Source organism: Apodemus sylvaticus, chromosome 22 (assembly GCF_947179515.1).
Source record: "Apodemus sylvaticus chromosome 22, mApoSyl1.1, whole genome shotgun sequence".
NCBI lineage: Eukaryota > Metazoa > Chordata > Mammalia > Rodentia > Muridae > Apodemus > Apodemus sylvaticus.
This window is the reverse complement of record NC_067493.1, coordinates 28,051,398-28,067,317: the sequence shown is the minus strand read 5'-3', so window position 1 is coordinate 28,067,317 and position 15,920 is coordinate 28,051,398. Positions and strand designations below refer to the sequence as shown.

The 15,920-nt window shown below is 50.8% G+C and overlaps 1 protein-coding gene across 1 annotated transcript in view; it reads left to right on the top strand.

Moving 5' to 3' along the window:
- Positions 1-15,920, top strand: part of Fam20c (FAM20C golgi associated secretory pathway kinase) — a 57,024-nt gene that overhangs the window by 11,204 nt on the left and 29,900 nt on the right. The window contains exon 3 of the mRNA XM_052168361.1: positions 1,353-1,431. Coding sequence (XP_052024321.1) covers positions 1,353-1,431 — 79 coding nt within the window. The remainder of the gene's footprint in view (positions 1-1,352; positions 1,432-15,920) is intronic.

Sequence of the window (15,920 nt, the reverse complement as noted above, 5' to 3'; positions counted from 1 at the left end):
ACCTACAAAGATCCACTTGCCTCTGCCTCCCAAGTACTCAGATTAAAGATGTGCGCCACCATACCCAGCTCCACCAAACACTCAAATGTACTGTTCTGTGGTATTTAACACCGCCGCCCCCACACCTGTGAGTATGCCCTGACCCTGGTCCCATCACAAAACCACAGTCCTCTGCCAGTCCTGTTATGCCTGGGAGCCAAATGGTGACAGCATGTCCTCTAACTATCACCACCCATTGTCTTCCGTCCCGTTTGAGGGATCCTCGAGTCCCCCAGATAGTCTCTTCATCCCCTGCTTACCTCACCCAACCCCAGGACCTGTGTCTGCGCTTTTGTGAGCAGCCCTATGCCTCTCTCCCCAGGAGTGGGTCCAGCGATGACCTCAGGCCCCTGCACATGCCTTCTTTGCCTCACACACTCAGATAACTGCAGTTTGTAACTTCCTGTCTACCCACATGTCAATGCAAGCTCCGACTGTTACATCTGTGACATATCCCTTGCCCAGAGCCTGCCCTAGATGCCTCACACACCAGGCAAGCTACCGTGTGCATGGCCACATTGTGCAGTGTGATAGCCCTTTCATGTCCCTGTGCCTTGAACAACCTGGGAGCCCTTCACAAGGCTAGACCTAGAATAGGAAAGCCCCTGATGGCTTTCCTTCCATCTCCTTTATCAGCAAAAGGGAAATCCGAGGTTGGAGGGAAGAAAAGTTATTTTTCAAATCCTGTCGGATTCTTGATCTGGTGAGATCCCAGAACAACGTGCCTTTTGGAACTATCTGAAGCTTTCATACCGCTCCAAGTCCTGATGATGTAGATGCTTCTGACCTTGGGTCTCTTCAGAGTGACCACTCATACCTTTACCAAATCCTAGTAGTTTGCCTGTGCCTAGGCACACAGTGGTGTGTGTGTGTGTGTGTGTGTGTGTGTGTGTGTAGGTGTGTGTTTATATAAGCGTGGGGGTGAGGAGGTATGGGGTGTGACTGTGACTATGGAGGTGTTTGTGGCGTACGGGGAGCGAGCGGGAGTATATGTGTGTGTAAAAGTACGCATGTGTGTGGCTGCACTCCTGCACAGGCAGGCAGTTGCATTTGCCATCCCCTGGGCCTTTTGTGGGCCCACACTATGGAGTTGGCTCAGATCCTCTTGCTGTATCAGGAGGGACCCCAGGCAGCTGGGGTGTATCATTGCCGAATGCCCTAACTGCTCAGGCACAGTTGGGGTCCGCTAGCCACATGAAGAAGATCTCGCTGGCTGGCAGCTCGAGCCGGGATCTGGCACTGCTGCCTGGGAATAGTCAGGGACCTGAGGCAGCCACTGAGTCACCCTGTTTGTTCTTCCCTCCCTCCTGCAGCCATGAAGTCAGGGGGCACGCAGCTGAAGCTCATCATGACCTTCCAGAATTACGGGCAGGCGCTATTCAAACCCATGAAGTAAGTGCCTGATACAAGGGTGGGCATGAGGCTGGGCTGCACCATGCAGGCATCAGGCCAGGTGGAGAAGGCAGCATTTATCTCGGGGTGAACTGTGGTGATGGTTAAGTGAGTACCCAATCCGTCTGCTCCCTCCTTGACTCCGCCCCCCACCATTACATAACTGAGGATGGTTCTCCATCTTGTTCTGTGAGGGAGAATGCTTGCATTTAACAAGGCGGCTGATAATATGGACATGCAAGAGACCCCTGGATAGGAGACTCCATTTTCTAAAAGCTCTGAGGCTATGGTGGACTCCACACAGGGCCGATATCACCGTCCAGAGCCCTAAAGGTGATGTGGCCTGTTTCTCACTGAGCCTGCTGTCCAGTCCACATACTAAGGGAACTGTGGGGGAACCAGTGAGCTAAAAAAGCTTCATCCTGGAGATATGGTTTAATCAGTAGAGCATAAGACCCAAGTTGGCTCTGTAGCACCCAAGTTGGATCTGTAGCACCCATGTAAAAAGCCAGGCATGGTATTGCATGCCTGTCATCCAATGCTGGGGTGACAGAGACACTCACTGGCCAGTCAGTCTAGCTGAATTGATGATCTTCAAGTTCAGTGATAGACGCTGTCTCAAAAACTAGGTGGAGAGTATGCACGCATGCACACACAGTGTCCTCCTTACACAAGGTGGTCCTAGAGTGGGCCTTCTACCCCATAACCTGTCACAGAAGAGGTTGAAATATTATCACCACAGCCAACTGTGAGTGTGGCACTAGACAAACCAGAACACTCAGGAGTTGCTAGAGCATACATATCACCCCAGGCTGGCTTCCCCGAGTGCGTGCATGCATGCATGCTTGCATGTGTGAGTGCATGCGTGGCCCGAGGTTTTATATTTTCGTAGCGGATTAACCATGCTCTTTAAAGCACCATTTGCAGAAACAAAGATCAAGGAAGAGATGCAAAGTCTCGGGAGTGAGGCTCCACGGTGTGGATCCCCAGGGACAGCCCAGCTGTGTGCTGGCCGGGGCCGACCAGATTTCCGCTCTCTGCCCTGATTTTTTTTCCTACAAATCCAACTTTCCCTGTTTAATTCTCAAATTAAAATTAAAAATAAAAATGTGAGTCAGAAAGCAGGGAAAGCACTTTGCTGTTGCGGGTTGTCTTGTGTTCCTAGACAGATCAGAATGGACTCAGGAGGCGAGTCCCACGAAGCAAAGGAAACCCCGGCCACAGGGCTTAAACCAGGAGACCACTGCTGTCTGTAGGGTGGAGTGACCACTGGTACCTTGTGGATACGTGGCTATGTGGCTTCTTCCCTTCTTCGTGTGTGAAAGTATGTCCCAGGAGTATCTGCCCTGTGCAGGGAGTTGTGTCAGCTTGGCACAAGAAGAGCCTTGAGCTGGTGTCACCACTTGGGAGTAGTGTACACAGTCAGTCTAGCCTTGCATGTCCCTGGCACTCAGGAGCAAAGCAAAAGGTCCTCCTATAGCCTGTAACCTGTGTGGTCATCCCAGGATGGACTAGAGGGCCCGATGCCTGGAAAGACATCATAGCTTTGTGTGCTTTCTCAAGGAGGCTTTAGCTGAAACAGAATCTCACTGTATCCCAGGCTGGTCTCAAACTCATAGCAATCCTATTACCTCAGGCCTGTCAGAATGCTGGCATTACAGATGTGTCCCTCCACATGTTGCTAAAAGGAGGCATTCTTGATCCCCCATCTCTCCCTTCCTCCCCCCTCCTCCGTCCCTTCTCCTGACCTCTCTCACTCTCCTTTCTTGGGTAAAGAGTTCCATGAGCCTCACCCTCATCTCAAACATGCTTTGTAGCTGAGGATAATCCTGCTCCTTCTCCTCCTCCTGTCTCTGCATCCATAGTTCTGGGATTACAGGCAGCTGCCACCGCACTCTTCTTATGCAGTGCTGAAGATGGAAGGAACCCAGGGTGTTATGCACAGTAAGCAAGCACTCTACCAGCTTCGCCACATTCTCAGCTCCTGAGGCAGGCTATTTTAAGACTTATGTTTTTTTATACAAGGACAGTTCCTTGAGAACCTGCCTGTATAGGCGGCCAGGGCCAGGCCAGGTGACAAATGGATCAGGACAGCCTGCTGCTGGCCAGGATCTGGGGACAGTAAATGAAAAGGACAGTATATACTTCTCCTTTTCAGCCCAGTTCCAAGGGCATGGGATCCAGGAGGTGGGTTTGGGCTTCTTGTCTGAGAAGTGTGTCTTCAAGCCTGGCAGAGATGCGCAGACGACACATCCAGAGCTATCCAGAGAGACTCCTTTTGTCTCAGAGCTTCAGGACAGCAAGCCCTGGGGATCCAGATGGCCACATCTGTGGAGATGGGGGTGCTTCTGGGGTCTGGCTCTTGCCCCGTCTCTGTGTGAGTGACTGAAGAGGAAGGTATATCCAGCTGTGGACAGCTGTAACCACAGCCATTGCCAGGCACGTGAAGAGCCTGTGTCCCGTGGACTCTGAGAGAAGAGTGGGGCTCTGCACTCAGGGTTTCTGGGTTTTGTTTCATTCCTGCAGTGGAGTGTAAAGACAGGCTCTTCATAACTACATACAAGCAGGGAAACTGAAGTGCTGACGGGTGGTGTGGATCCAGAGCCCTATAATGAGGTCTTCCCGACCTGGTGGGCACTGGTATGTGCCTGAGTGCTCACATAAAAGATAGTTTGGAAGCCCGTTGAGAATCCTGCCGTTTCAGGTTATCTAGGGCTGTGATTGGAGCAGTAAAAAAAAAGTGTATGGCCTGGATAACCAGCCAGGTCAGGTGTTGCTGGGGAAACAGGTAGAGGAAACCAAGTCTCAGGGAGGAAAGGGATGTGTTTAAGGGTGGCCCGAGACAGAGCCTCAGGCCATGTTGCTCTTTCTCTTCAAAGTAGGCATGGGGCCATAGAAAGGCTACCCCATGCCAGCAGGTGGTCCAATTTGCTGTAAATGTCCCACACTGTCTGGGTCATTTCACTGTTCCTCCACTGACCAGGTCCAGACATTTTTTGGGCACCTAAGACTAACTGACTCCAGTCCTCCTGCCAGCCATTGGTGATGCTGATGACCTTGGGCAGAACCCAGGACCTGTCGCTGCTACCCACTGTGTCCTTGCCCCCTGAGGCTACAGTTGTGGTTCTTGTCAATGGCTGTAAAAAGTCAATACTCATGATAGGCAAAGAGGAGACAGCTCGGTTGTAAGGTGCTTGCTGCACAAGGAAGGACCTACGCTGTATCTCTAGAACCCATGTAAAAAAGCCAGACATGGTGGTGTACGCTTGGAATCCCAGCCCTGGGGTGGTGAAGACAGGAGGATACCCAGGACTCCCTGTCATTCAGTGTTAGCAGTTATGTAGTTTAGCAGGCACTGAAGGACACCTACCCAGCAAGCATGGTGGATCCTGGCTGTGGTCCCAGAACTTTGGGAGCTGAAACAGGAGGCTTGCCATGAACTTTGACACTAGTCTGAGATACAGAGTGAGTCTCTGTTGGAGGAGGGGGAGAAAATGGAAGGAGAGAGAGGAGGAAGAAGGAAGAGAAGGAGGAGGTAAGTGGAGGAGAAGGAAGAGGGAAGGGGGAGACAGGACGCACAGCCAGCAGTGCAGTCCATGAGCTTCTGTCGGGGAGGGAGGGCTTCTCTCTTTAAAGCAGTGGGTCTCAGCCTTCCTAGTGCTGCAACCCTTTAATACAGCTCCTTATGTTATAGTCACCCCCAACCACAATGTTGCTACTATTATAGTTCATATGTAAATATCTGTCTTCTGATGGTCTCAGGTGACTCAAAGGGGTTGTGACCCACAGGTCAAGAACCTCTGCTTTATGGTATTTCATCTTTTTTTAATTTTTGCTATTAGCAAACGTGGCTTTCCTGATACCAAATGCTCACCATGCCTTTAAACCCGCTCAGTTGAGGCGAGTAGCTTCTGGCACTGATTAACCTGGGTATCGTCACCACTAGCTTTCATTGTTGTAAGAGGAAACTCCTTAAAGTCTAGCTGACTCTCCCCACCCCTCCCCCCAGCACCCGACAACCACTAATCTCCTGTCTCGCTGTGTGGATTTGCTTATTCTGGGTTTTCATAGGCCTGGGATTCTGCAGTGTATGGTGCTTTGTGTCTGGCTTACAGTGATGTAGTCCTTTCAGAGTTCATCCATGCCCGGAGCATGTGGTAGTGCTTCCTTTCCTTTTTATTGATGAGTAATATTCCACTGTATGGCTGGACCATGCCCTGGTTATCTACCCAACTGCTGATGGGCATGGGCTGTTCTCATAGTCTGTAATGAATAATCTTGCTTTGAACCTTTCCATGTGGTTACATGGACATGTTTTGGGCGCTCATGTGTGTATGGATGCATGCGTGTTACAAGAATACTTTCCCTGGAGAGGGGTAAACAGTGCATATATGCTTCTCTGACTATAAATTTTATCAGAGTTTATTTATTGCTGGGGAACCAGTAAGTTTATTGGGCTTACAGAGCATGGATGAAGGAAGCCATGACTGCCACACCCAAAAGTCTTCACCCAGCATGGATAATGGCTTATTTATAGCTGCACGGATGGAGCCCACCACCACCACTCCAGTTAACCTCCCCCAACACTATAGACTAGAGGCTCTCAACCTGTGGGTCATGACCCCTTTAAGAGTCACAGATCAGCTAGCCTGTATATCAGATACTTACGTTACAATTCAAAACAGCAGCAGAATTCCAGTTATGGGGTAGCAATGAGATAATTTAATAGTTGGGGTCACCACAACAAGAGGGGCTGTGTTAAAGGGTCGCAGCATTGGGAATGTTGAGATCTGCTGTTATAGACTCTAACAGACATCTCACGGGCCCCAGTAGCCACATACAATTAGGGAAGAATTGTCTAAAATCTCTGTGAGGAGGAGTAGAAATCTCCGTTGGGATCCCATGACTGCCCAAGCCCACTTCTGCTCATAATGGTCTCTTGCATCAGACAGAGCTGATCCAGTGGAAATGGCCCTTGTTTTGTTCAGACGACCCCATTCTGTAACAACATGTATGGTGCATAGTCCTTGGCCAGGGGACACCTTAAGTGTCGTCTTCAGAAACAACACCAGCCTCCTTTGAGACAGGGTCTCTCACTGACCGAGAACTTACCAAGAGATCCGTTTGTCTCTACCTCGCCAGCGCTGGGATTACAGTCATGGGTCATCACGCCTGACATTTTCAAATGGGCTCTGGGCACCAGATTCAGGTCTTCACACTTGCAAGGCAGTTACTTTATCCACTTGGCCATCCCGATGTTTTGGGTCTTGAAGACATGGGCCTTGGAAAGCTGCTGGATCTCTCAACAGTCTCATTTGTTTATATCTGGTTTCCACAGTAGCTGTGCCATTTTTATCCCACCTGCACAGCCCAGGGTACCAGCTTCCCCAGTCTTTACCATCACATTCTGGCATCTTTCTTTGATGATGGTTTGTCCTCATGGGTGTGAGGTAGCGCTTCACTTCATAGTGGCTTTGACTTGCATTTCCCTCATGGCTAAGGATGCCAGAGTCTTCTCACAAGTCTGTTGGTCATGTATATGACCAAAGAAGGTGTGTGTGTGTGTGTGTGTGTGTGTGTGTGTCTTCTTTGGAGTTCAGCACTTCTGCCCTCTTTTGGCTGGTTATTTGTCTCTGTTATCAAAAGGTTAAATGACTCTTAATACATAAATGTTATCTATTGAGGTATAGGTTCTAAGTGTATATTTTATTCATTTTGTTATTTGAGCTTTTGGTGAGCTATTTAAACTTTAATACACATACACACACACACACACACACATATATATATACTTTAATATATATATATATATGTTTGTCCGTGTTAGGGAAACCATGAGGCCTCACTGGAACTCAGTTTGTCCTCTGCCCACAAAGACTTGAAAGATGAGGCCTGAGAACTCAGCCTAAGTCTACCTTTGGGAGTTAGCCTAGGATATGCCCTGGGATGCTCCTCCTGAGGCGGCTTGCAAGAGCAGAGCTCAGCAGGGTGGGGTCAGTGCAGGCCTCAACAATACAAACATTGGAAAAGAACCTTCCGGGCATGCCTGAAGCTGCCCATGATGCAGTGGGACTGTCTCATGGCAGAAATACTCATCTGGCTGCAGCAGGTACTTCCAGAGCTCCTGGGTTAGGCCTGGCACAGAGATGAGTCAAGGCCCAGGCTCGTGAGAAAGCCACAGGGCTGTGAATCCTGAGCAAGGGTCGGGTCAGTTGCATGCTGGGTAGGAGATGAGACAGTGTGTGTCCAGCCCACCACAGCTCTGGCCGCTGCTTCTGTCATCATGCACAGAATGTACGGAAGAAAGAGCTCCTGTGGGACAGACAGATGGACCAGCAGGCTTCCCTGAAGAGGGTCAGGGACAGAAAGAAGGACAGCCTTAAAGTTCGCTCAGCTGGAAGCAGCCTTCAGGGAGGCCATGGTGAGAGTGAAGGTTAGATACGTCCAGGCCACAGGAGGAGCCCTGTGCACAAGAGGTTGTCTGACACCATCAGGACTGGGTCCCTACTTGGTTCTCGCTACTCTGTCTGAAGCACGGGTAGCAGGTACTGGACACAGATATCCACCCTGGACTTCAGCTCCTTCCCCTACAGCTGCTTAGCAAAAGAGTTCAGGCTTGGGTGCTGAGGTGGTGCCATGCTGGAAGAGACAGAGGTCACACATTCATTCCAGTAGGGGACGTCGGGGGTCGGAGCACAGACGTGAGCACTGAGCCAGGTTGGTTAGCAGCCTGATCTGGAGACATTTAGGGTCTGGACACCTGCTCTCGGCTCAGATCAGTGTTCAGGGTTGAGGGTGCACAGTTCCTGCTCTGTTACAGAATGGAGGAGCTGGGGAGATGGAAAGGAGGCTGCAGGGAGTGGAGAGGAGAGGGTGAGGAAGGAAAACCGACTGGGCAGTGTGACAGACGAGGATGCCTGGGAAACTGCTGTAGTCTGATGCTGTGATTTAAAAAACAAACAAACAAACAAACAAAACACTGACCAAGAGTAACTAAGAGAATAAAGGGTTTATTTGGCTTATAGTCCATTGTCCATAGAGAAGTCAAGGCAGGAACTCAAAGGAGGAACCTAGAGGCAGAGACCATGAAGGAACACTGCTCACTGGATTGACACCCATAGATCATTCAGCTTGCTTTTTATACAACCCAGGACCACCTGGCCAAGGGTGGCGGCAATACCCACAGGACTTGTGCCCTCTCACATCAATACTTACTGCCTTGTAGACATACCCAAGGACCAGTCTTATGCAGGCAATTCCTCAGCTACGGTTCCCCTTGCCAAAGTGACTCTAGTTTGTGTTGACCAAGACTAGGCAGAAAGAAAAAACTTTCACTGGGCACAGTGATGGGACATGGGAGCCATTGGGGAGAAAACATCTAGCCTTGTGGCTGATGACATTTGAGAACCCACTTGAGACATCCAGGTAGAGGATGCACGCAGTGCCTGGAGCACAGAGGGACACCTCTAGGTTAGGTGTTAGCCATGACACTAACTGTGACCCATCCCTCCAGACTGTCCCCCGTGCTGTGCATAGCTGAGGCATAAGGTCCAGGACCCTTCCCTCCCAGAAGGCTCATCTCTAGGGAGGCAGGGGGACGGTGTCTCCATCCTGCATGTAACTTGCTCTTTACCCATTTGATTCCGGGCTGCATTTGTTTTTACTTCCCGGGGGATTGAGAAGAACATTCAGTACGTTGCTGAGTGACTCTCGGGAAGCATCTGCCTGGAGTGGTCCAGCGACAGCTTGTAAAGGGTGATCCTGGCTGTGAGGCGCCTCAGCCTCTGAATAGTGTGACAGCATATCCCACCTCCTACCTGGTACCTGACCAAACCCAAAGGTCTCCCATTACCTTTCAGATCTTTCCATGCCTGTGGGCTGGGGCTGAGGTGTCAGCAGTAATATGGAGAAGGGCCACCTTAAGTGGACCTCACATGAGGGAGGCAGTCTGATTTAGCATGTCCTGGACAGCCAAGTTACTGTGCAGCTACGTGCCTGAGGGTGGTTGTGGTCTAGGCAACTGAGAACTTAGAAATCACTTGGGTGCCCTTAGGTGGCTGTGTGACTATGGGCAGTATTGTAAGCTGGGTGGTTTTGTCGCTGTAGACAATGGTGTGATTGGATGGGCTGTGACTGGGTGATTTTGTGTCTGGACAGTTGGCTGTGTGACAAGGTTAGGGTATGCTACTGGGTGGGTGGTTTGGGTGCCTGAGGGCAACTGGGTGGCTGTGGGCAACTGGGTGGCTTTATGTAAATGTCACCTCTTAAGCATACGCCATGTTCTTTAATCTTCCCGGATATCACATATGCGTATTATTTTGTGCTGGACTTTCCTTAAAGGAGAAGAACAAAACTTGAGCAGGTGAGAATAAACAAGGACAAGGCCACAGGCCAAGGATGAAGCTAGGATTCCTAGCTTAGGTGCCAAACCCCTGGAGCACTACCGCTTAGAAGAAAGGCTGCCTGAGCCTGGATCCAGACATTGTCTCGTGAAAAGACATAACTACTCTAGCTCAAGCTGGTCTGGAACTCACTCTTTACCCCAGGTTGGCTTTGAATTTGCAATAATCCTCCTCCTTCAGCTTTTTGAATGCTGAGGCTGTCAGCATATGCCACCATGTGCAGTCCCCCCCCCCAAGGCCTTTCCTAGTGTTGTACAGTATGCTGGTGATCTCAGTCATCTATACTGAACCCTTTGAACTGTGGCCCTTTGACACTAATATATGACTCACTGCCCAGTGGGATCACAGGAGGAACCTTATACCCCAGACTGAATCTGGTTAGTCCTCGTGACAGACATTGTGGGTGGCCTGGCATGCTCTCTGTGCTGATTGTGTCCTTGGCCTTGGCTGGTGAGCAGGTAGCGGGTGGTGGCAGGTGACACAGTGAGACCTATAGCTCATCTGGCCCTGCCTAAATCCAGATGGGCATGGGGGGTGTGTGTCTTGCTCAGAAACCTCTGAGGTCATTAAGGATCCCAGCTGAGTCCATCCTGACAGCCAGGCACAGAGCCCCTGCCTTTGGACACCATCGGGAACAGTGGAGGTGACGCTACGGGCCCCTTTTCTCTGTGTGTCCCTTTGCTCAGTGACAGGAAGCCTGGTCACTAGTAAAGGGTCGGGGAAGAGCTGGCAGAAGGTGAAGAAGGAAAGGTGGATGGCGAGAGACATTGTTCATTTTACAGAGACACAACACTGGCGTTTGGCCCCAAGAGCAGATGTCATGAGTGAAGGAAGGAAACCCCAGAGGGCCTGCAACAGGGCTGGAGAGATGGCTCAGCAACTGAGACAACTCTTAGTACTCAGCACCCACATGACCACTCAAAACCATCCGTACTCCAACCTCAGGGAATCGGACACCCTCTTCCACTCTCTTCGATAGATGCAAGCAAAACACTCATATACATAAAATAATGAAATAAATCTGAGGTGGGGGTGTGGAAGGTGCCTGAGACAGTAGAGATATCTCAGGCAGAGAGCTCTTGCTTGGGGTCAGCCATCTACTCTGAAGAAAAGAGCAGGACCCTGTGATCCAGCTTGGTCAACATTAGGAAGGAGAGGGAAGGCTGGGAGTCAAGTGAGAGAGTTTCAGATGCTGGGCCCACCCTGGAAGGAGGCCTAGCGTGGTCCTGGACTGAGGAGAAGACCTCAAACAAGTTCTAAAGTCAGGAAGGGATCTGAACACGTTCCTGAGGAGGGAAGGGTATCTCGGTGTGTTCCTGGGGTGGGGAGAGGACCTCAGTGTGTTCCTGGGGTGGGGAGGGGACCTCAGTGTGTTCCTGGGGTGGGGAGGGGACCTCAGTGTGTTCCTGGGGTGGGGAGGGGACCTCAGTGTGTTCCTGGGGTGGGGAGGGGACCTCAGTGTGTTTCTGGGGTGGGGAGGGGACCTCAGTGTGTTCCTGGGGTGGGGAGGGGACCTCAGTGTGTTCCTGGGGTGGGGAGGGGACCTCAGTGTGTTTCTGGGGTGGGGAGGGGACCTCAGTGTGTTCCTGGGGTGGGGAGGGGACCTCAGTGTGTTCCTGGGGTGGGGAGGAAACCTCAGTGTGTTCCTGGGGTGGGGAGGGGACCTCAGTGTGTTCCTGGGGTGGGGAGGGGACCTCAGTGTGTTCCTGGGGTGGGGAGGGGACCTCAGTGTGTTCCTGGGGTGGGGAGGGGACCTCAGTGTGTTCCTGGGGTGGGGAGGGGAGGGGAGGGGACCTCAGTGTGTTCCTGGGGTGGGGAGGGGACCTCAGTGTGTTCCTGGGGTGGGGAGGGGACCTCAGTGTGTTCCTGGGGTGGGCAACGGACCTTAGTGCAGTCTGACAGGCCCAACAGGATGTCACACAGGGGTGGCTGTGGCAAGGCTCAGCAAACTCAGGTTTGAAGCCCAGTGAACAGGATCAGAGATTTCCAAGGATCTGCTGGCCTGCTGGTGGACAGCTCAGACTTTGGCTTCTCTGTGCCTTCACCAGGCCCCCAAAGCAAACAGATTGCTCAATCCTGGTCACGGGTGTGGAGCCAGCAGAGGCCCGGGCCTGACCAGAAGTAGACAAGGGTCCTTTTGTATCTGCTCTCAACTCACACTGGCCTCCAGCCTGTGCCCATCCTTGGCCTGGCCTCCTGGCTCTCTGTGGCTTCCATGTGCTCTTGAATAAGGACTTCAGGTCAGAGCTTAAACCTCCAGTCACTCATCAAGGGGCAACCTGAACCCTTTCATGTTATCTGGGTTGCCCTGTGACTCGTCATGCTCAAGGGAGCTGGCCTGTGACAGATGGGATTTGTCTGAAAGGTATCCTTCTTAAACCTGGATGACAGAGTCATCAGGGCAGGCCTGCTCCATGTCCCATATGGTCCAGCTCTCTCAGCTGAGCCACCATGAGGAAGACATACTTCCCTGTCCCGTGAGACAGTCAACACAGAACAGTGCAGAGGCAGTTCAGACGGGAGTAGACCCCATGAGAGGGGAGCACATTCAGGCAGAGGATCATAGAACTCTGGAGGACCTCGGGACAGGCAGGGCAATCCTACCACCAGCTCTATGAACCACTCTGGCTAGTCTAGAATGGTGGGTCTCAACCTTCCTGATGCTGTGACCCTTTTACACAACTCCTCGTGTTGTGGTGAACCCTCAACCACAAAGTGATCTCATTGCTACTTCATGGTTGTAGTTTCGCTCCAGTTGTGAATTATAGTGTAAACTTCTGGTGTGCGGGATATCTAATATGCAACCACTGTGAAACGGTCATTCGACCCCAAAGAACAGCCAAAAGGATAGGCACAGGTTGAGAACCATTGGTCTAGAAGGTAGTGTTCATGAGGATCTGGAGCAGCAGGGTCATAAACAAGTGCAGATTCTGAAGAGAGCACCTCAAACTAGGATTGAAGGGAGAGATTGGCCACAGGCCACAGGCACAGCCTGTGACTTCACAGGAGGCTTTGAAAGCTGCCTAAGTCACTCTCTGAATGGCATCTGATGAGAACACGGCCTGTGGCACTCTTTTATCTGATGCTCCCTGCGATACACTAGGCAGCAAGAACAAGAGGTGGCCTGTGATGACATCAGAGGCAAAGCTGCAGACCTAGGACCAAGAATGAGACCAAGAACATGGCAATTGGTAGGGCCCAGGGAATGAGAGCACCCCATGAGCAGTGGGTCCCATGGGGGACACTGGCATGAAGATGGAGGGAGAACCTCTGTTTGATTCCTCAAGCCTCTCATTGTATCTGGTTTCCCAGGCACTGTTGCAGGGAACACATGTCTGATGGGGAAAGTGTGACACCCCTAAGGGCTTGGGGTGGTGTTGACTGGGTTACCACTGGTCTTTGCTGAGTCCTTGGAGACCCAGGGTCCAGGTCTGAGCAATGCAGAGGGGAGAGGCTTAGTGGACCTGAAACATGGGAAACACCCCATGTGAAGGTACACAGCTTGCAAGAGACATGCTGGGCGAGAGTGTACAGTCATGTGTACATATATGTATATGTGGTTATGTACATAAGTATGTATTCCATGTACATTCATACACAGAATGTATGTGTTTGCATATTGCATGCACGTGTTCTTGTATGAGTATGTTTTGCACACGTGTGGGTACGTATTGTGTGTTCTTATATATACAGGTATGTATTACATATCCATGACCATGTGTGTATTGTGTGTGTATGCTACTGTGTAAGAGGTCTGAATTATAGTTGCTCATATTTGTTACATTATATGTGTGTGCTTGTGTGCATGGGTGTTTATTATGTATGCTCCTGCATGTGGGTGTATTACATTGTTCCTGTCTGATGCACGTGTGTTTGTACACCGAATGTGCATACGTTGGGTGAGCATGTGAACATTTCTGTGGCCAAAATAGTAACTACACAGAGCCTGCTAGGACCTGGACTTGTGGAGCAGATGCTGCTGGGGGTGGACATGCCCCTGCAGTAACTTTGCAGAGGGGCTGTTGGTGTCGAGGGCATTCCTAGCTGTTACTGTCTTTGGAGCACTGTCTATGACCTTCCTGCCTTGGATAGAACCACACTGGCTCAGGTGTGGACAATTTAGTCATTTCCAGATCTGAGGATTATGTTTGTAGTCACAAGAACACAATCCATATTAATTTTGAAGAGCAAGCAAACAATAACTCTGACAGAGCCAGCTTAGACATCCAGGAAGCAGAAGATCCAGGACACAGCAGGAGTGCAGGAGCCTCTGAGGCCTGTGTGCCATCCCCACAGAGAACCTCTCCTCAGCTGAGCCTGGGCTCAGCGCCATCCTGCAGGAACCCTTAGCTCGAGCCCCTCTATCAGCTGCTAACTCCCAGAGTCCCATTGTCAGCAGAACAAGCAGACTTTAATGAGGTCCGTGACATCTGCAGATGATCTCTCTGTAAGGCAGGGGTGGAGCTCACCAATCAGAGAACCGGTGTGTGGGGCAGCTGAAGAGTCTCCCTTGCCAACCCTGCTTTGTTCAACCAGAGCCTTTGTGGCCTTTCTCCTGCTAAGGGTCTCCCTGTCCAACTGTGCAGGACACAGCTACTCTCTGTCCCTCGCAGAGCTTCTAGAAAAAATTGGCCACTAGCTACCCGTTCTGAGAGCCCAGGATCCTACTGGGCAGGGACCCATGCTGACTCCAGTTCAGTGAGAAGGTCTCCACCAGCCTCATAAGAGCCATCACACCGTCATGTGTTCACAGACAAGGACCCCGAGCACAGAAGGAAATGCTCCCCCACTATCTGTCTGTAGAGCCAGGTCTCACTTCCGGTTTGTCTTCACACTGACTGGTCAGCACAGGTCTTCAAGCTGTTCCTAACATTCATTTGTCTTCCATTTCTTCTTCTTTGAGATGATTTTCACATCAGATTGCCCTCAAACTCACTATGTAGCTAAGGGTGGCATGGAACCTGGGAGCTTCTGCCTTGACCCGGCTAGGGATTACAGGTGTTCACTGTCAGCTTTCTGGGATTTTTGTTTCTTTGGTTGGTTGGTTGGATGGATGGATGGATGGATGGTTAGTTTGGTTTGGTCTGGTCTTGGTACTAGGGATTAAACCCAGGGTCTTACGTATGATAGGTGAGTATCCCACTGGCTGAGCCACATCCCCAGCCCTGCCCCCATCTTAACGCCTGACATATGGTCCTCTGGCTACTAAGGTCCCACTAGCTCCTTGTCACCCTAAGGTTCCCATATGGCCAAAATGGCATTGCCTGAGGCTAACCCCAGCAGTTAGCCATCTCCTGTTCTTACCGTTCAACAGCTGGAAGGCTATTCACTTACGGCAGAAGGGAATCATTATCAAACGGTGGCAGTGCTGAGAAATGGCAGGGAGAAGAATGCATTACAAAACCCAGCAAGGCCAGCTCAGAGCAAAGCCACAGTCTGCCCCTGCTGTGCCCTCACATCCTTGGTGACCTCCTGGGGACCGCAGCATCATCTATGCTGGGACCTTGTCTCCAGAGGCTCCAGGGAAGGTGACCCCCACTTAAAAAAAAAAAAATCCAAGCAAGTTATTTTCTCCAAAAATTGTTTGGAACAGCCATACGGAAAGTGTCATCTTTCTTTTTTCTGCAGCTATGACAGTTGCTAGGGAACCCACAGTGTCGAGGTGGGGAGGAAAGTCAGGGGGTTTCATCCAGAAGTGGTTTGGTTAGAGCTGCTCGTTTTCAGTTTCCTGTTTCGCTTTCTTGGCTTTTCTTTTTAAACAGCCCCCAAAGGGAAGTCCTTAAGCCGGAGAATGGTCCGAGAGATGAGCCCCTGGCTCTGGACCCAGTTTATTTCTCCAGTTGATACTTTCTAAACATTGCGGGCTCCTTGGAGGGGACACAAGATGGTAGCAGCAACTTGTGCAAGAAATTTAATCCCCGGCTTCTTTCGTCTTGCTTTAAAAAAAAAAATTATCGTTAAATAAATTGACAAGCCACAGAGACGAGGTCCACAGAAGTGGACTGTGTATTCCCGGAGCCTAGAGAGTATCATTCCATTCTCCTTGGTTCCCCTCTGAGCTAAGCTGCAGAGACTTTCAAAATGCAC